At 45.1% G+C, this 20001-nt stretch overlaps 1 protein-coding gene across 2 annotated transcripts in view; it reads right to left on the reverse strand.

Annotated features, from left to right (window-relative positions):
- The window catches only part of col4a5 (collagen, type IV, alpha 5 (Alport syndrome)), a 314426-nt gene that overhangs the window by 170610 nt on the left and 123815 nt on the right, over window positions 1–20001 (reverse strand). For both annotated transcript variants that reach the window (XM_063061058.1, XM_063061059.1), the window contains exons 4-17: window positions 19181–19225; window positions 16913–16957; window positions 13678–13740; window positions 13535–13588; window positions 10832–10858; window positions 10662–10742; window positions 8646–8708; window positions 7388–7423; window positions 7265–7306; window positions 7005–7094; window positions 5064–5117; window positions 4922–4981; window positions 2754–2798; window positions 2062–2115 (exon numbers count right to left, since the gene is read on the reverse strand). In XM_063061058.1, the coding sequence (XP_062917128.1) occupies window positions 2062–2115; window positions 2754–2798; window positions 4922–4981; window positions 5064–5117; window positions 7005–7094; window positions 7265–7306; window positions 7388–7423; window positions 8646–8708; window positions 10662–10742; window positions 10832–10858; window positions 13535–13588; window positions 13678–13740; window positions 16913–16957; window positions 19181–19225 (759 nt within the window). The remainder of the gene's footprint in view (window positions 1–2061; window positions 2116–2753; window positions 2799–4921; window positions 4982–5063; window positions 5118–7004; window positions 7095–7264; window positions 7307–7387; window positions 7424–8645; window positions 8709–10661; window positions 10743–10831; window positions 10859–13534; window positions 13589–13677; window positions 13741–16912; window positions 16958–19180; window positions 19226–20001) is intronic.

The following is a 20001-nucleotide window of genomic DNA, read 5'->3' on the forward strand; positions in this document are numbered from 1 at the left end:
GGATAACTTCACCCACCTCAACTGTGAACTGATTCCATAACTTATAGACATACTTTCAAGGACTCTACAAATCAAATTAAACCAAGCTTAATTGCCATTTCAGACCATACGTGGATACAGTTGAATGAGACAGCGTTCCTCTGGGGCCTGGGTGCATAACATACATTCAAAATAGCGAGAGAGAGAGAGAGAGAGAGAGAGAGAAAACACACACATTGTTGAACGTAAGAAAACACATGTATAGTCCAACACCCTGAGTGACATGCAATCAGTTTGCCTGTCCTTCCACCTATTGAACACTGGAGGGCAGCATTGATAGGAGAGGCCAGCTCCCAATTGAGCACAGACTCCACTCTTGAGGCCTTGTCTTTACTATAACCGAGGCCATGCTGCTGCCTCGTTGCCTGCCTCACCACCAAACATGAGGAACAGACCTGCAGCATCTCATGTTACCAATGTCCAACAGGGTCTTGCAATCGCAAGAGAAGCATCCAAGACAGTCACTCACAGTTACACCTCATGCTGCGTTGTACACCAACTCTGATATCTTCGAGTAGCAGGCAGCAGCACTGTCTGTACCCAGGTCAGCTCCTCTGAAACTTCTCCAGCCTATCCGCCAGCTTCTCCTTCTCCCAGCCGTCTGCCGGCTTCTCCTTCTCCCGGCCGTCCGCCAGCTTCTCCTTCTCCCGGCCGCCCGCCGGCTTCTCCTTCTTCCTGTCGTCCACCGGCTTTTCCTTCTTCCTGTCGTCCGCTGGCTTCTCCTTCTCCCGGCCGTCCGCCGGCTTCTCCTTCTCCCGGCCGTCCGCCGGCTTCTCCTTCTCCCGGCCGTCCGCCAGCTTCTCCTTCTCCCGGCCAAGGGCCAGCTTCTCCTTCTCCCGGCCGTCCGCTGGCTTCTCCTTTTCCCGGCCGTCCGCCGGCTTCTCCTTCTCCCGGCTGTCCGCCGGCTTCTCCTTCTCCCAGCCGTCCGCTGGCTTCTCCTTCTCCCGGCCGTCCGCCAACTGCTCCTTCTCCCGGCCGTCCGCTGGCTTCTCCTTCTCCCGGCCGTCCACCAACTGCTCCTTCCCCCGGCCGTTCACAGGCTTCTCCTTCTCCCGGCCGTCCGCCAACTGCTCCTTCTCCCGGCCGTCCGCCAACTGCTCCTTCTCCTGGCCGTCTGCCAACTGCTCCTTCTCCCGGCCAAGGGCCAGCTTCTCCTTCTCAGACTTGTCTGCTGGCTCCTTCGACACCCCGGCCAGCGGCTCCGAACCACGAACAGATCGCTGATGCCATAGGCCTGCTGTACCCATTGTTCTTGGAGGACAGTATGGTCTTACGATCATAAAAACACATTTAAAAAAGAAAAGTGCACCTCTGGTTGAATAATTTTATAGGCACTCTATATGGCTATGACAACTAGCACCTTCCAATTTCTAATTTAATTCTCACGTTCTTTATGCAGCTACCAAACCATCTACCTTTGTCAGACGGTGGCCAGTGATACACTCATTACAGCGAATTTATAAGCAATAAGGATCCAGCAAGATCACAAATTCAATGTACACAATCTACCTATGGTGTCAAATTTCCATAAATTAATTGCTTCAAAAGGTTAGTTTTAGTAAAAAGTGTTCTCAAAAACATTAATGTCAACATCTTAATTTTACTCATTTAAATGTCAATGATGTAACATTTCAGGCCGGATGTTGTACGGTCCTGGGTTTAACTGCAAGTTTGTGCAAAATTTCTGATGGCAGAAGTGATGGAGACATAACCAGTAGGATTACCGGCACACACCAAGTATAAAAAAAATTCTGACCTTGCACTTAATTCTATGACACTCTTTTTTTACCTTTCCGAATATAGTGATACCCCCTTGTTAAATAGCCTGCTACCCATGTTTGGTAAAGTATCACAAGACAGTTTGTCCAGATGGTTAGAAACTTCAGAGCAAGAAAAAACTGAAAAAGGTGGTTTCAGTAATCAGGAAGTTTGACGTTAACAAATTTGTCAGAATGGTTCTGCTCCTGAAAGTTTACCAACGCAAAATGGTCTGATTTGTGCTGTAAACTCAGTGTCATTTACCTTCTGGCCATCTCTGCCTGGTGGTCCGGGCAAGCCTTGATTTCCTGGGAGACCCTGTTGAAACAAAAGATGGTGTTACACTACTGTAACAAGGCATCTTCACGAGAGCTGGGTGCCCTCAAAATGATTCCATCGGTGGTCAAATCAAATTGTTGGCCCTGGCAAGGAAACTGTGAAAGCCTGAGTAGGGAGGTTCAATGCGCCACCACGTACAGGGTCTTGCTGATTCTCTGCAGACATCTGGCAGAAACATGGAGACAACGCAAGGCCAATCAACAAAGAATCCTGTCAAGAGAGTGAGTTTTTAACTCAGAGGCTGCTCTTGGCAATTTTCTGACAGAATTGCAGAATATTAAAAAATCCCTGCAGGGCTGCCATGGTAACATCACAGTTAGCGCGATGCTATTACAGCTTGGGACGTCAGCGTTTGGAGTTCAATTTCAATTACGTCTGTAAGGAGCTCGTATGTCCTGCCTGTGAACGCGTGGGTCTCCTCTGGGTGCTCGGGTTTCCTCCCACGGTCCAGAGACAAGCCGGTTAGTAGGTTAGTTAGTCACTGTAAATTGTCCTGTGACTGGGCTAGGGATAATTAAGTGGGTTGCTGGGTGTCGCTGCTCATTGGGCCGAAATGGCCTGTTTCACGCTATATCTCTAAATAGACAATAAGTGTTCAATTTTGTTCAGGTACTTACATCAAATCCTGGACTGCCTGGTTCTCCATCTTTACCAGGTTTTCCCTGTGTTAAGAAAAATTATCCGGAAATTAAATATTTAATATATGACCTGCTTTCACCAGAGGCTGGCAAAAGGTAACAGGCACAAATGTACTACGGTACTTCACATAAAACTGTAAAGAAAGTGCAAATTCTCCCTGGGAAGTTTCATCAGAGCAAATGTTTCGCTATTGAGGAATGAAGTCGATTTTTAAATAGTTTCTAAATGAGTGGCAGCCCCTTGCCTACCAGGTACAAGGTACATGTCTCTAACTCAGGGTCCAAATCCGGACCCTGCACAACGGACTTTACAAGCTGACGGCACCCCCTCCCTCCCCCACAATAGAGCTTAAGCTTTGGGAGGGTTGAGAACTTCAAGTTCCAAGGAGTGAGAATCATTAGTAGCCTGGCATGGTCCAACCAAATAGATACAGTGGACAAGGAAGCTCACCTCAGGAGGCTAAAGAAACCTGTCACGTTCTCACTGCCCCTCAACAATTTTTAATCGATGCACCATAGAAAGCATCCTATCTCAAGGCACCATGGCTTGGTATGACGACTGTTCTCTTCCTGTTACAGCTAGTGACTGTAGAGAGTTGTGGACACAGCTCAGCACATCACAAAAACCAGCCTCTCCTCCATGGATTCTGCTTACACTTCCCACTACCTTGATGATGCAGCCAACGTAATCAAAGACCCATCCCACCCCAGACATCCTCTCTTCTCCCGACTCTCCCACCCCCGAGTCAGGCCAAAGATACAAAAACCTGACAGCTACTGGCACCAGCCTCAAGGAAAGCTTTCACCCCACTGTTAGAAGGCTATTGAGTGCACTCTTGTACAATACGATGGACTCTTGACCTTATAATCTACCTCCTCATGGATAAACAGTTAAAAGACGAAAAGAATACAAGGAATAAAGTACAAGAAATGGGGATGTGATCACAGCCATTCAGAGAGGGGTAAACTGAAGGTCAGTGTAGACTGAAGTCTGGGCCGCAGCGTATTCCAAGTGATGGTCTCCCACTTTGATGGAACAATCGCCACTCAGTCCAGCACTGCTTCCTAATACTGAAAGAGTCATTGGAAGCTTAACACTTGCCAACCCTCATTAAAGAAGGGAAGCACTTTGTTCGTTTGCCTTTTTAACAAAAATTAAGATCAATTAATATATGTAATTAATTATTATATATATGATTTACCTGTTAATATCCTTTAATAACTTTCATTTAAAAAAAAATTTAAATACAGTTCAATTTTCCAAATGTTTCTGATTGCTAGCGACATACAGGGAGAATGGAAAAGGCTGTTGATAGTACAAGCTGCCGAAGACCATTAGAACAGCCCAGGGCATGTCCTTACAACTCTCTGTCTCAGTGGAACTGCCACTCATGGAGTGCTCTGCATTGTGGCACGGATAGTAGGGGTTCTGCCTGAGAGCTCCAATGACTTTGGTTCAAACCTGGCGTCAGCTACTACCTAAATAGAGTTTGCATGTTCTTCGCATGACTGTAAAGGTTTTCTCCAGAAGGGAATTTTAAAGCTTAAAGCCCAGATAACAAAACCCATTGTGGTTAATTCAACAACAATGAATTACAATGAATTTGAGTGTCATAGGACAGAATTCGTCTTCAGAGAGCACTAATATCTACCGTTGAAAGTGTTTAATACATCAGAATGAGTAGGGATCTCATTGAAGTCTTTTGAATATTGAAAGACATAGACAGAATGTGCATGGACAAGATGCTTCCTACAGTGGGTGAGTCTAAAGCCAGAGAGCACAACCTCAGAATATAAGGATATTCTTTCCGAACAGAGATGAGGAGGAATTTCTTCAGCCAAGAGGGTGGAGAATCTGTGGATCTCGTTACCACAGATGGCGGTGAAGGCCAAGTGATTGAGGATATTTAAAGTGGAGGTTGATAGGCTCTTGATTAGCAAGAGCATCGATGGATATGCGGAAAAGGCAAGACAATGGGGTTGAGAGGTATAATAAATCAGCTGTGATGGAGTAGCAGAGCAGAATCGATGGGATGAACAGCTTAATTCTGCTCCTATATCTTATGGTCTTCATCCAGGCCAAAAACTGCTGAATGAATAACTGCGCAGAGTCCTCATTTAGTCTTGCTTAGCGTTATAGTACTCACCCTCTTTCCCGGTTCTCCTGGCTCACCCTTCTGGCCTTTGGCGCTAAACCCAGGGGGACCCTACAATGAATGAAATACGGAGTGAATGGCTGGTGAACAACTCTCTAAACTGCTGTAGGTAAACTCTGTATTCCGTACTTACAGGAGGGCCAGGGAAGCCCCTCTCTCCAGGTGTGCCAGGTGGTCCAATGTCGCCCTACCAAGAACAAAACTAATTTTAGGTGCTATTCACAAGAATGTAAAGCAAATCACCATATGCTTTGCAACCAATGGATTACTTGTGAAGTACTCACTGACTTAACATATAAAAATTCATTGTGTGCTCAATAATTCCCCAATGGAAACAAATAGGCTCACAAAAAAAAACAGCTAAGTTTTTGTGCAGGTGGCTGAGTAAGAAACAACGGAGTCAGAACAAAGGGAGACTTCTGCCAGCAGAACAATTGTAACTTCTGCATTCCCCTCATCAAGCACTTGGGGTCCTGGGTTTAACAATGCACACAAAAGGCTGCACTTGTAACAATGCAATAGCAATGCTTCAGTGCTATGGAGGAATAATGCGCTCTGTGCTGCAATTATTATTAAGCACAGGATATTTTAGGTAGAAGCTTAGATTAAAGAGCTTATCCTGATGTGTCAATTGGCAAACATGTCTGCAAATCTGAAATGGAATCACAGACAGGGATGGTCCCAGAGTCTTCCCACCCCAGCAGACCACAGTGTTGTGTTGGTCGCAGGAATATTGTGGTTGGAGGTTGGAGAACTCTAACCTGTGCCTATCACTGTATAAACACTGGCAACTGCCTGCCATGCAGCGACCCTTTGCCCCACTGGCAGCAAACTACATACACTCTGAAGCTAGATAGAAAATTACAACGTGGCAAGTGATGAATCAGTTACCAAACTTACAGTTTGCCAGAAAAAGCGGGATCTCCCAGTCCTAATTTTAATTCCTCTTCCCATTCCCATTCTGACCAGTAAATCCATGGCCTCTATTTCCTGAGGAGACTGAGGTCCTTTAACATCTGCCGGACGTTGCTGAGGATGTTCTATGAGTCTGTGGTAGCCAGTGCTATCATGTTTGCTGTTGTGTACTGGGGCAGCAGGCTGAGGGTAGCAGACACCAACAGGATCAACAAACTCATTCGTAAGGCCAGTGATGTTGTGGGGATGGAACTGGACTCTCTCACGGTGGTGTCTGAAAAGAGGATGCTGTCCAAGTTGCATGCCATCTTGGTCAATGTCTCCCATCCACTACATAATGTACTGGTTGGGCACAGGAGTACATTCAGCCAGAGATGCAACACAGAGTGTCATTGAAAGTCATTCCTCCCTGTGGCCATCAAACTTTACAACTCCTCCCTTGGAGGGTCAGACACCCTGAGCCAATAGGCTGGTCCTGGACTTATTTCCTGGCATAATTTACATATTACTATTTAACTATTTATGGTTTTATTACTATTTATTATTTATGGTGCAACCGTAACGTAAACCAATTTCCCCCGGGATCAATAAAGTATGACTATGACTATGACTCCTCTACTGTCATGATGAGGCCACACTCAGATTGGAGGAACAACACCTTATATTCCGTCTGGGTAGTTTCCAACCTGAAGGCATGAACATCAATTTCTCAAACTTCTGGTAATGCGCCCCCCCCTCACCATTCCCCATCCCCTTTTCCCTCTATCACCCTACCTCCTTGCCTGTTTGTCACCTCCCTCTGGTGCTGCTCCCTCTTTTCTTTCTTCCATGGCCTTCTGTCCTCTCCTGTCGGATTCCCCCTTCTCCAGCCCTCTATCTCTTTCACCAATCAACTTCCCAGCTCTTTACTTCACCCCTCCCCACACTCCCGGTTTCAACTATCACCTTGTGTTTCTTCCTCCCCTCCCCCCACCCTCTAACTCTGATTCCTCATGTCTCTTTACTTCCTTCATTCCCGATGAAGAGTTTCAGCCCAAAACGTCGACTGTACTCTTCCATAGATGCCGTCAGGCCTGCTGAGCTCCTCCAGGTTTTTGTGTGTGTTGCTCGGATTTCCAGCATCTGCAGATTTTCCCTTGTTTGTGACTGAACCTGTTACCTTGTCTCCTTTCTGGAAATCGACCCCAGGAGAATTCAGCTGCTCCAACTGTCCTGGAGGGCCAGGAGGACCCTGGAGCCCTGGGTCACCCTGGAAAGGATCCACATAAAAGCATTGAAAAAAGTTGCCGTTCTATTATTTAAGCCATCACAAACCGGCGATGTCAGAAAATTAAAGATATTTGCGAATCACATGTATGACCACCAATGATAAGAAGTTACAATTAAAAATAGAAAAAATGTAGATGAAGATGTGCTTACCTTTTCCCCTTTGGGTCCTTGGAAATTCAAACCCATGTTCCCCTAGAGGCAAAAAGGAGACTTGTGAGGCTACTTGTGATGAATGCTCAGTTAAAAGGAGAAAGCTACCTTCATTCATCTTACCTTCTGTCCAGGTAGACCCGGAGGACCAGGAAGACCCTAGAATAGATGGAACAGTTTTACAGTGAATAATTGTAATTTGATTCAGTCCCAGACCTGTTTTGGGAGACAATTTTTTTTTAACTCCACAATTTAGCATGCTAATAGTGCCGAGATGGGGTTTCCAGGGAGGGGTTGCACCTCTGGTGAAGGGGCTTGCCACGTTCATTCCGGAGTAGCTTGCTCTCCACCGGACACTCAGTTCTCACCTGTGGCTCCAAGTAGCTGTTTGCATGCGACAGTGGCCACACCCCGGTACACCAATACGACAGGTGGGCTAAACCAGGTGAGGGTAGCCGGTGGGCCTCATACCCCGGTGAAATAGGGACACGCATGTCCGAGCATGTGAAATTGGGTCCAGCGGACTGAGCACATGAGATCTACAGTGACATCCAACAGCAAGGAAGATGGGTCTGCAACACTCCGTGCAGAGCGAAGGCACCAGAGACGACATGGTCCTCCACTACAACTAAGGAAGACCCCAGTTTGCGACACTTGTTTGTACCACTGGACCCATACTCCTGAGGGTGAGGGACCGAAATGGCTTTTCCACTTTAAAAACTCTCCCACACAGGTGTCCTGCCATCATTGGACAACCACCACTCAGTGCCTAGATCACAAATCAGTGGCCCTATTTTGTCTTGCCCAACAGCTCAAAGTGAAGTGGTGAGCAGGCTATGAATCTCTCTATCTTTCCCACCACTGGAACACGGGACATACCAGCTAACCCAAACTTGGAGAAACTTCAAACAAGTGAAATCCTTTGGCCTTAAACGTTGTCTGTGCTTTTTTGTCCCCACAGACGCTGCCTAGCCTGCTGAGTTCCTTCAGTATTGTGCGTGTGTGTTGCTTGGAGACACTTCTTTATTTTCCCCAACTTCCTTTACCCTTTAATCTGTTTGAAATCTAGTATCACTCTGTCACTAAAAGTGCAATTTTATAAAATTTATGAATCCCCAATGTAGTCTTACTCACAGGCAGCATAGACTTGATTTTAGCTTGTTTAATACTTTATATTCCAAACCCAAAAGAATACAGGAACCACTCCCGATTCAGGGTTTCAACCCAAAATGTCGACAATTCCTTTCCCCACAGATGCTGCTTGACCTGCTGTGTTCCTCTAGTAGCTTATTGCTCCAAAAGAATGCAATTCTGTGAGGTCTCCTGCCATTGCTATTGGTTCCATAGATGTGGTTTTGAAACGGAAGTGCCATTAACATACCGGTTGACCTGCTGGTCCTAATGAACCTGGTGGGCCTTGTGCTCCCCCTATGCCTTGGGGTCCCTGTGAAGACAAAGACTTGTTAACTTTGTGTTTATATCCCAAACTTGAGATTTTTAACATTAATCCAAGAAACTATGCAAATTCACAGATCCACTATCATAATTAAGCTTACTACAGATTTAATGCAGTGCTAAACTGCCTCTAATTTACTCTTACCATAGGAGGCACTTGGTTGAGTGGACAGATAGGAAGGTAACTTTTGGTTTTAGCAGCTGATTAGAATTTGAAGTGGAGAGAAGTGAGATGCAAGGTCTAGAACAGTAGTCAAGATGCATGAGGAGCAGATCCAGATTGCAGCGATAAAGCAGAGATTTAAAAAAACTGCCCATAATCTGAGTGTCCAAATTTAAAAGTTAGAATCCTTTGAAGTACTTGGAACAGCACCAAACCAATGAGTGTCCAGTGGTACAGTAAATGCTGATTACTGATTACACTAGATGGAGAACACCACAAATCACTGTACATTTTTCTAGTAAACCCAGGTAGGAAATAAGCAGATGGAAATCAGGAGCAAGTTGCAAATATCCTTGACCTCGGCACTGGGAAACATGAGCAACATGTGCATAAGGCTGGTAGGAAACTACTGATGACAGGCAGAAATCTCCTGTGCTTAAGCAGTTCTGGTGGAAGGGTTTTGGAAGACTTCAAGGTACCTTGGGACTGATTTTCGCGTAGGACTTTTTGAATAAGGTCTTCCTCTTAGCCTTATAGGACAAGTACAAGAATTTAAAGTTGACCCTTTCCAGCCATTCACGTCCCCATTCCCACTCTGCTAAACTGGTGTGAAGCTTACGACATCTTCACTCTCAGGCTGCTGACTAAAAAAGGAAGGACCCCATATGATGTTGTGTTTATTTATTTATTTAGCGATACATGTGGAGTAGGCCTCAGCAACCCCTGACAATTCCTATTAACCCTAAGCTAATCACGGGCCAATATACAATGACAAATTAACCCACTCGGTACCTCTTCGGACTGTGGGAAGTAAACGAAGGACTTGGGGAAGCATTCCACAGTGAGGATGTACAACGACTCCTTACAAAGGAATTGAATTCTGAACTCCAGCACCCAAAGATGTAATAGAGTCACGCTAACCATGCTGCCCAAAGTCTATGGTCTCTTCAGAGTCCGTACACTATAAGACGTAGGATCGATAATGGGGGTCCTTGATGATGAATAGTGGGGGGGTTCTTGATGACGGATGGTGGGGGTCCTTGACGACAGATGATTTGGGTCCTTGATGATGGATGGTGCGGGTCCTTGATGATGGGTGGTGCGGGTCCTTGATGATGGATGGTGCGGGTACTTGATGATGGATGGTGCAGGTCCTTGATGATGGATGGTGCGGGTCCTTGATGATGGATGGTACACTACCATAGTGTCCAAAGTCTATGGTCACTTCAGAAACTGTAGACTATATGAGACAGAATGGATAATAGAGGTCCTTGATGATGAATTGTGGGGGTCGATGGACGCTAGGGGTCCTTGATGATGAATGATGGGGGTACTTAATGATGAATGGTGAGAGTCCTTGATGATGGATGCTAGGGGTACTTGATGATGAATGGTGAGAGTCCTTGATGATGGATGCTAGGGGTACTTGATGATGAATGGTGAGGGGTCCTTGATGATTTTTTGAGGCAGCACTCCTTAATGTTAATGTTTAACTAGTTGCCCTTGAGTTAATCTGAAACCAGCACTATTCCAGCACCAAGAACAATTTATAAAGGCTTGTAAGTCATTTCAAAATGTTGACACTTCTGCCTCCACAAGAAATCATTAATATTTTCGACCCGAATGAGTAAAGAATCTTTGCATAATCTCTTTTCAATAGTTTTGAATCTTAAGTTTTGATCACATAGATCTCCATAAATAATCACACACAGAGGCCCATGTAGTAACAACCTGTTGAAAACTCTGCTACGGAAGGAGGCAGGTGACCTTGATACTTACTGGTAATCCTGGCAGGCCAGGCGGTCCTGGGTCTCCTTTTTGATGTGAAAATGGGGGTATTATCACCTCGCCAGGGTCACCCTAACATGGGAGGAAAATAAAGTGATTAACGTGAATTAGAACTGCAGCACGTAAAGATGGGAATAACAGCAGGACAATTTAGGACTTACCTTGATTCCTGGAAGCCCAGGAGGACCCTGCAAAATGAAAAACATGTTCACAGAATAGAAAAGTACATTTGAATAATAGACCAATTCTATCCCCAGATCCTGCAACAATTTACTGACAAGGTGATGCATTTTGCAGATATAACGGGAGCATTTAAAATCTCTTAGATAGGGCACTCATGATTGAAAAATGTATGAGGGAAGGGTTAGACTGATAGAGGTGTGCAGGATGATAGGAGGCATGGATTAAGTGGATAGCCAGACACTTTTCCCCAAGGCAGAAATAGAAAGAATGGAAGTCTATGAAGGACGAAAGGTTTAGATTGACCTTAGAGCAGATTAAAAGGTCGGCACAACTTTGTGGGTCAAAGGGCTTGTACTATGCTGTACTGTTCTATGTTCTATGTACTATTAGTCATCAAGTTTCAAAGTACATTTATTAACAAAGAATGTATAAATTATACAACCTTGCAACTGCCTGTAAGCAAACAAATCTCAAGGTTGTATAATTTATACATTCTTTGATAATAAGTGCATTTTGAAACTTGGAATTTTAAATAATAACAGTACACAGAACATAGAGCACTACAGTACCTTTGACCCGCAAATATGTGCTGACCTTTTAATGTTATGGCCCTCCATTTTTCTATCATCCATGTGCCTATCTGAGAGTTTTTTAAATGTCCCCAAAGTATCTGCCTCTACCACCACCCCGGGCAGCAGTTCTAATTCATGGCAGGGCATTTCATGCACTCATCGCTGAATTTACCTCTGATATCCCACTCCCTCACCACATGTTCCTCCAATCACCTTAAAATTATGCCCCCTGTAAATAGCCATTTCCACCCTGGGAAAACGTCTCTGACTATCTCTTTGATCTATGCTTCTTGTTCGCTTGTACATCTCTATCAATTCACTTCTCATCCTTCTAAGAGTAAAGGCGTAGCTTGCTCAACACATCAACATAAAACAAGCATTTAGAAAGTAAGACGTTTCTGTTAACAACTGCTGATATTTTGCCTTTATCTAGCTCTCCTTTCCTCCTGCTATTCCCTGCTCAGTCGCATGTGGTTACTGCATCGCACAGTCCACCAGCAAGTGTTGCTGCCATTCACAATGCCAGGTGGGAAACGTCACAGTTCTTTGACCGGGGGGGGGGGGGTGGGATGGACTTAGGCAGAGTTGGGGAACTCAGTGATGGTTCTTTCAGTCTCATTGGCCTGAAATCCTCTCCAGTGAGTCCTCAGTTGTGTGGCGAACAACGAGAGCACGAATGACATCATGCAAGATTTCACTTTCAAACTTCAACTATCCTCACCTGAAGCACATGCGCATGCATAGACAGTGCAAAGGTATATAGGTGTTTCCCTTTATATTTATATGCACACAAACTTGCATAGATAAACATACATTTCAACATGCATATGTGTAGATGCACGTACACACACATACACAGGGGTAGTGGACACACATTAGGAGTCAGTACACTGGCTCTCTTTATTCCCCCTATCTACTGACCTGGATAAATCACTTAGATGGAAGAATGCAAGTATTGGGTGTGAGCCTTGCAACCTTTCACAGTATAGAGTTACCAATGTCACCCTTTAGGGAAGTGGCAACAGACAGACCCCAAGCAAAAGACTGTACAGTTCTCATTCCTGTTTTCACGGACACAGCTGGGATGGTGGAAGACAGGTTACAGGTGATTTATTTGTCCGGAGGGAGGGAGGAATTAAATCTTGCAGAGGAAAATTTATTGGAGAACTCAAAAGTCCAAAGGTCATAAAAAAGAGAACATTTAAAGAAATGACAATCACAGGAAAGTTTTCAAGCCAATGAGCATTCATCAGTAGTAATGAAAGATCATTAATGTGAAACATTATCTCTGCTTGTTTCTCCACAAGTGACCAAGTGAGTGTTTGCAACATTTTTGCACATAGGAGTTCCACCACCTCTGCTAAAGGTAAACTCCCTACAAAGGCCATACCGAAGTCTCACTGAATCACAGATTCCAGTTTTTATTCAAGCCTTCATACACTAGAAGGAGAGGTCAGAGAGATGTCGTGGTCTTATCAAGTGCTTGTATTAACATTCTCCCACTTCGTAAAGCACCTTTATAAAATTAAGTTCAACCCTGAAGTGTGTCAACATGAATGGTTGTTCCATTCTCCCACAATCCCTTGCAACAGCATTCCACTTCAACACCGTGGAACATCCAAGACGAGCTCATAGACACAGAGGCTGTGAATGGCTCAGCTTGTATGAACATTCTCGATGGCTCTGTTCAATTAAAAGCTGGTTATCTCTTGGTTCCAAAAATAAATTGACTGTTGATGGAAATCTAAAGCCTATGAAACACAAGGAAAGAGAATCTGAGCAAACCTACTTCCAGGGGGATTAGCATTGGGATTTGAAACATGTCTAACAGCCTCTTAAGCACCACTATCATGTCTCCATCCACCACTGCCCCCAGCCGTCCACTCCAGACATGCACTAGCTTCTGTGTTAGAAACCTTGTCCCGCAATCCCTTTGAAACTATTCCCTCTTTGCCTTGAATATATGTCATCTAACAGCCAGCTCTATATCTCTCATAATCTTATTACCTTTAATCAGGTCTCCCCACCAGAAAAAAATAACGCAACTTTGTCCAACCTTTCCTTATTTTGTGTGTGTGTAATCTTATTATAGTGTTGTTGTTTACTTACCGGAGGCCCCTGTGAGCCTGGGATGCCAGGACTTCCTGGATAGCCAATCTCTCCCTGTGTGATAGAAAGAAAAATGTGGACATGTTGGAAAATACATTAAAATGCGAATAAAATGGCAGGAACAGTGGCTGAGACGGACGCACCTTTGTTCCGTTGCAGCCTGGTATACCCGGTGGGCCCATGGGGCCGTCATGACCTGGCAGTCCCTGTAAAATGGAAATAGGATAAATGTTACACAAAAGATGCAAAAAAAAGGAAGTTTTCCTTTTCTTACATTTTCATACAATGTATGGATTTATGATTGATAGATAAATGATGTAGGAACAATAGTTCAGAGGAAAGTACGCTCACAGTATCTGGGAAACATCTACGCATGCACTGAGAGTTGCCAAGACATTGAAGGCTAGGGACCAGGTGTTGGTGAGTGGAATTAGTGTGGTAAGTCAGTGTGTCCGGGAGATGTAGGCACATTGCCTGCTGTTGAGTACTTAATGTTTCAGTAAAATTTGAGTAGTCTTATAAGTATATTGTTTGATTAAGCATTCTTTGTTGTTTATAAAATCCATTATGCTTATACGTAAAAATAAGTGAACTGCATACGCCATGACACAACCACGTGATACGTGCACACATCGCTTAAGTTAAAACAATAAACTAAGACTTACAGTGGGCACATGGCCAAGTGGTTAAGGCATTGGACTAGCGACCTGAAGGTCGTGAGTTCGAGCCCCAGCCGAGGCAACGTATGTTGTGTCCTTGAGCAAGGCACTTTAATCACACATTGCTCTGCGACGACACTGGTGCCAAGCTGTATAGGTCCTAATGTCCTTCCCTTGGACAACATCGGTGTCGTGGAGAGGGGAGACTTGCAGCATGGGCAACTGCTGGTCTTCCATACAACCTTGCCCAGGCCTGCACCCTGGAGAGTGAAGACTTTCCAGGTGCAGATCTATTGTCTCGCAAGAATAACGGATGCCTTTATTTAAGACTTGCATCTCTTGGGCTCCTGTCTTTTTCTTGCAATTAGTTTTTATGGTTTGGAGTTACATTAGGATCTGTGAGTCCACAAGCCTACCCGAGGCTGGACAGATCCAGAGGCGGTCTGTGCCGGGGCTGGAGGGCTGTCTGTACATGTGGACGGGTGGCCGGGTGGCTGGGCGGGAGAAAGGAAAGGGACTTGTTTTACTGTTGCTGTTGTTGTTAGCAGGATAGGTGTGTGTTTGAGGGGTGGAATCACCCTATACAAATCAGCCAGGAGAGAATGGAGTCATCCCCTCAAATGGTTGGACCAGCCAGAGGAGGATTGTCACTCGAAGGATGGCTGAGCTACTTGGGTGAAGAGATGCAGCCAACCATATGGAGGGCCTGAGTCACAATGGTGGCCAGAGTCATCGCATGGAAAGCTGGACCCTGACAAGTGGCGTGCTGGTGTTGCTTAATGGAAGGGGCTTGGGGAGTCTCGCAGTTGAGGTGCCATGTCAAGGAGGAGGGGCAGAACCAGGACTTAGACAGATGAGGAGAATGGGCAAGAGAGTGGCAAATGAAATAAAATGTTGGAAAATGCATGCTCATGCACTTTGGTAGTAGAAATAAATCTGCAGAGCATTTTCTAATATGGGAGAAAATCCAAAAATCTGAGATGCAAAGGGACTTGGGAGTCCTTGTGCAGAACACCCTAAAGGTTAACTTGCTAGTTGAGTAGTGGTGAGGAAGGCAAATGCAGTGTTAGCATTGATTTCAAGAGGTCTAGAATACAAGAGCAGGGATGTGATGATGAGGCTTAGTAAGGCATTGGTGAGGTCTCACCTTGAGTATTGCGAACAGTTTGGGCTCCTCATCTAAGAACAGATGTGCTGGCATTGGAGAGGGTTCAGAGAAGGTTCACAAGAATGATTCCTGGAATGAAAGGGTTATCATACGAGGAATGTTTGATGGCTCTGGGTCTGTACTCACTGGAATTTAGAATGATGAAGGGGGGAATCTCATTGAAACCTTTCGAAGGTTGAAAGGCCTGGACAGAGTAGATGTGGAAAGGATGATTCCCATGGTGGGGGAGTCTAGGACAAGAGGGCACAGCCTCAGGATAGAGGGGCGTCCATTTAAATCAGAGATGTGGAGAAGTTTCTTTAGCCAGAGGGTGGTGAATTTGTGGAATTTATTACCACAGGCAACTGCAAAGGCCAGATCATTGGGTGTATTTTAAGGCAGAGCTTGATAGGTTCTTGATTGGACACAGCATCAAAGGTTATAGGGAGAAGGCCGGGAGTGGGGCTGAGGAGTGGAAGAAAGGATCAGCTCATGATGGAATGGTGGAGCAGACTTAATGAGCCAAATGGTCTATTCCTACTCCTGTGTCTTATGGTCAAGCCAACGGAGGGGCTGTCACCCAGTGAAGGGGCAGACTCATAACCTAGAGGGGTGCAGCCAACCAAGGGGAGGTCATTCATCCAGGGAGAGGGCCGATATCACTAGTGAAGGGACGTGTCATCCAACAGAGGGGGCAAAATTGCCTAGTGGGAGGGAGGTGAGCAGAATCACTCCACGCTGGTGGGTTGGGGAGTGGGTGTGAAATTAGCTGGGTGAACGGTTCTGAAAGGTTCGATAGGATGGCACAGTAGTGTAGTGGGTTGTGCTATCACTTTACAGTGCCAGTGATCATCGATTGGGGTTTGATTCCCGCCACTGGCTGTAAGGAGGTTGTACATTCGCCCTGTGCTTTCTCCAATTGCTCCAGTTTCTACCCACATTCCAAAGACATACTGTTAAGTTTAGTGAGTTGTGGGATTGCTATTGTGGCACTGGACATAAGGTGACCTCAGCACAATCTCCGACTATATTGTCCATTGACACAGACCAATGCATTTTGCTTCGATGTACATGTGACAAATAAAGCTAATCTTTCTTTTTTTTTTATTTTCTTAATATACAAGGTTGCCCTTTCATTGTCTGATACCTCTGGATCTGTCCTTGGGCCCTGCTCTTTACTCTAGAGAACAGAATCTCACTATTGTGTCTCCATTCGTTCTCTGTCAGAGCAACTCATTACTGCCATCGTCTGGCCCTTCCTTCACAGTCTTGGGATAAATCACTACAAATCAAAAGTTTAAATATATTTCCTAAAAAACGTTAAACACTAGTAAACACGCACACATAAAGAAATATGGCTTTCTGATAAAGATAAAGAGGGAGGCCTTGAGATATGGAGGTAACCGTGCATAAAACCAATGCTCATTCTACTGTTTGGTCCCATGTGTAAATATCTTAAAAACTGAGCTCAACTGTGCAAAAAAACCTATTATTTTATAATTGTGAAAAGACAATGTCAGAGGTGCAGGAGAAAGGGTTCTGAAGCAAGCTGATAAAATGATCGATACTTACTGGAACACCAGGGGTCCCGGGAAAGCCTGGAATGCCAGGGGGGCCCTGTCAAACCACAGGAGACAAAAACAAGATTAACAGGACCATTGTATATCAGTGTATTCTTTACAACCTGCTGCTATAACCACAGGATTAGCTAGGTCCTAGCACATTAACTGTATTCTGTTCACTAAGTAACAAGGTACAACACCTTTGGCCAACAGAGAAGGAAGCAGCCTTTACTTTAGAAACACTTTCATAACAGCACCATTGCTACAAACCCAATCATATTCCTGAGGGAAATAACCGCCTTTGCGAAAGCTGACAAAACTCTTTTACCGCTTAATGCATTGAACTCTCACCGACCAACACCTACCAGTCAGAACTGGGTCACCACCACTTTAAGGCAGATATTTATTTGCAGGAACACTGCCAACTCTCCAGACATCCACAATGGAAGTACTACCCGCTCACACCAGCTGCCTGAGCAGGAGATCACCAGCTCATTTCAGTTTTTTCCACAACTGCTTCACTATCAGTACACACCAGCGATGTGTAAAGGTGCACCATCAGCTTTCATCAGCCCTTCACAATGAAGACACCACCAACTCATATTGGCCAGTCGCCATTCCTGTACACCAGTTTACACTGACCATTCACAATAAGGGCATCAACAACTCATACCAGATGCCCGCAAAAGAACATAGAACATAGAATAGTACAGCACAGCACAGTACAGGCCCTTCAGCCCACAATGTTGTGCCGACCCTCAAACCCTGCCTCCCATATAAGCCCCCACCTTAGGTTCCTCCATATACCTGTCTAGTAGTCTCTTAAACTTCACTAGTGTATCTGCCTCCACCACTGATTCAGGCAGTGCATTCCATGCACCAACCACTCTCTGAGTAAAAAACCTTCCTCTAATATCCCCCTTGAACTTCCCACCCCTTACCTTAAAGCCATGTCCTCTTGTATTGAGCAGTGGTACCCTGGGGAAGAGGCACTGGCTATCCACTCTATCTATTCCTCTTATTATCTTGTACACCTCTATCATGTCTCCTCTCATCCTCCTTCTCTCCAAAGAGTAAAGCCCTAGCTCCCTTAATCTCTGATCATAATGCATACTTTCTAAACCAGGCAGCATCCTGGTAAATCTCCTCTGTACCCTTTCCAATGCTTCCATATCCTTCCTATAGTGAGGTGACCAGAACTGGACACAGTACTCCAAGTGTGGCCTAACCAGAGTTTTATAGAGCTGCATCATTACATCGCGACTCTTAACTTCTATCCCTCGACTTATGAAAGCTAACACCCCATAAGCTTTCTTAACTACCCTATCCACCTGTGAGGCAACTTTCAGGGATCTGTGGACATGTACCCTGAGATCCCTCTGCTCCTCCACTCTACCAAGTATCCTGCCATTTACTTTGTACTCTGCCTTGGAATTTGTCCTTCCAAAGTGTACCATCTCACACTTCTCTGGGTTGAATTCCATCTGCATCACCAGCTCACAATGTACACTACTGATCAGTTCAAGGTAGGGATACCTAGGTGAACACCAACCCACTTACTGGAACGGTGAACACCAGCCCAGTTTCTAGATGGATTTGGCCAAATATTCCATGCACATCAGAGTTCTACAAACTGTGCCCATGCCAGGATCTATACTGTGTGTCAGACGGCTATCATCTGTCTTGCTACAAGGCTGAGTGAAAGAGGGTTGCTTTCTCAACAACACCAACACTCGGCTGTACTGAGTTGTACTGAGCTGTACTCTTGTTCCCTTCACCACCCCATTCCCCCTGTCCTCAACAGTCATTTCCCCTGACTCATTAACATAACCATGTCAAGCAGGGCGGGGTCATGTGGAGCAAGGGGGCTTCCTCAATAGCCAATCACCAGGTCATAATCCTGCATGGTCACATCTAATTGACAAAGTTCCAGTAAACAGACATGTGCACAGAGAAGAGATGGTGCATAATTAATCCAAACTGTGAGCAACATGCCAGGGATTTATCTACAAATGGGTTATCCCACTTCATTAGGACAAACAGCTTCAGTGGGTTCAGAGTATTTTCATATCAACATTACACTGGGTTCGGAATAGCTGAAGTAGGTGGTATGTAATAGGCTATTCATCATACACCCTGCTGGGCGTAAAGCCCTACGAAACTATTGGATGCTGAAATTGTATCTGTTCTAGATCCTCTGAACCGTGACCATAGCTATCCCACACATTTAAACTCACACCAGTAAATACATTCCTCTGCCACTCCTGAGGTCACTTACTCGTATTCCTTTTGGGCCTGGAAACCCAGGTGGTCCAGTTTCACCCTGGAAAGAGAGGAGAAAGTACGCACTGTAATCCAAGTTTGGACGTATCAATGCTTTAATACTGCAACACGCTGTAAAGTTTCAGTGCTAATGTAATGGTTTCCCCGTAGCAGCAATGTTTGGGTTATGACTAGAGATAACGGGAGGTAACGGGACTATGCAATGAGAGGAATGTTCTTTCGTGTGGGTCTGGAAGGAAGATTTTCACAGTCTTTTGTCGGCGAGAGAGGAAGAAGGAAGATGCGTGTGGAGACAGCAGGTAGACCACTGGGCGGAGTGGACTGGGAGCGAGGGTCCGAAGGTCAGAGACGCTCGGCGGAGGTCGGTGGTTGATGAATGGCCAATGAGCTCCAACGTGCACTTTTGACTTTTTCCTTAAAATGGGCCCTTTTTCTTTTTATTTTCTTTACTAACCCTATAGCCAGATTTATAAAGTTCAATCATTTAATTACACATGGTGCATTGTCTGATATTTTGCAGTGCGGATTTGTAACTGGGCAATGCATCACGCAGCATCCACAAAAATGAAATTTTTCAGTTTGGCAGGGCCAGAAGCTGTCTTCCCCTAGACGAACACGTGCTGGCCGAGTCTAAGGGTTACAATATAAAATATAGGAACCAACAGCAGGCAATATTACCTACAAGCCTGCTTTCCCCATTTGATAATTTCTATATCTGATCCCCAAAACTTTTGATCCTCTTATAATCCAAAAACCTAACTCAGCCATGCATTGAAATCTACAGCTTAGGTGGATGGCCAGGAGAAGCCTGAATAG

This window comes from Mobula hypostoma, chromosome 10 (genome assembly GCF_963921235.1).
Source record: "Mobula hypostoma chromosome 10, sMobHyp1.1, whole genome shotgun sequence".
NCBI lineage: Eukaryota > Metazoa > Chordata > Chondrichthyes > Myliobatiformes > Myliobatidae > Mobula > Mobula hypostoma.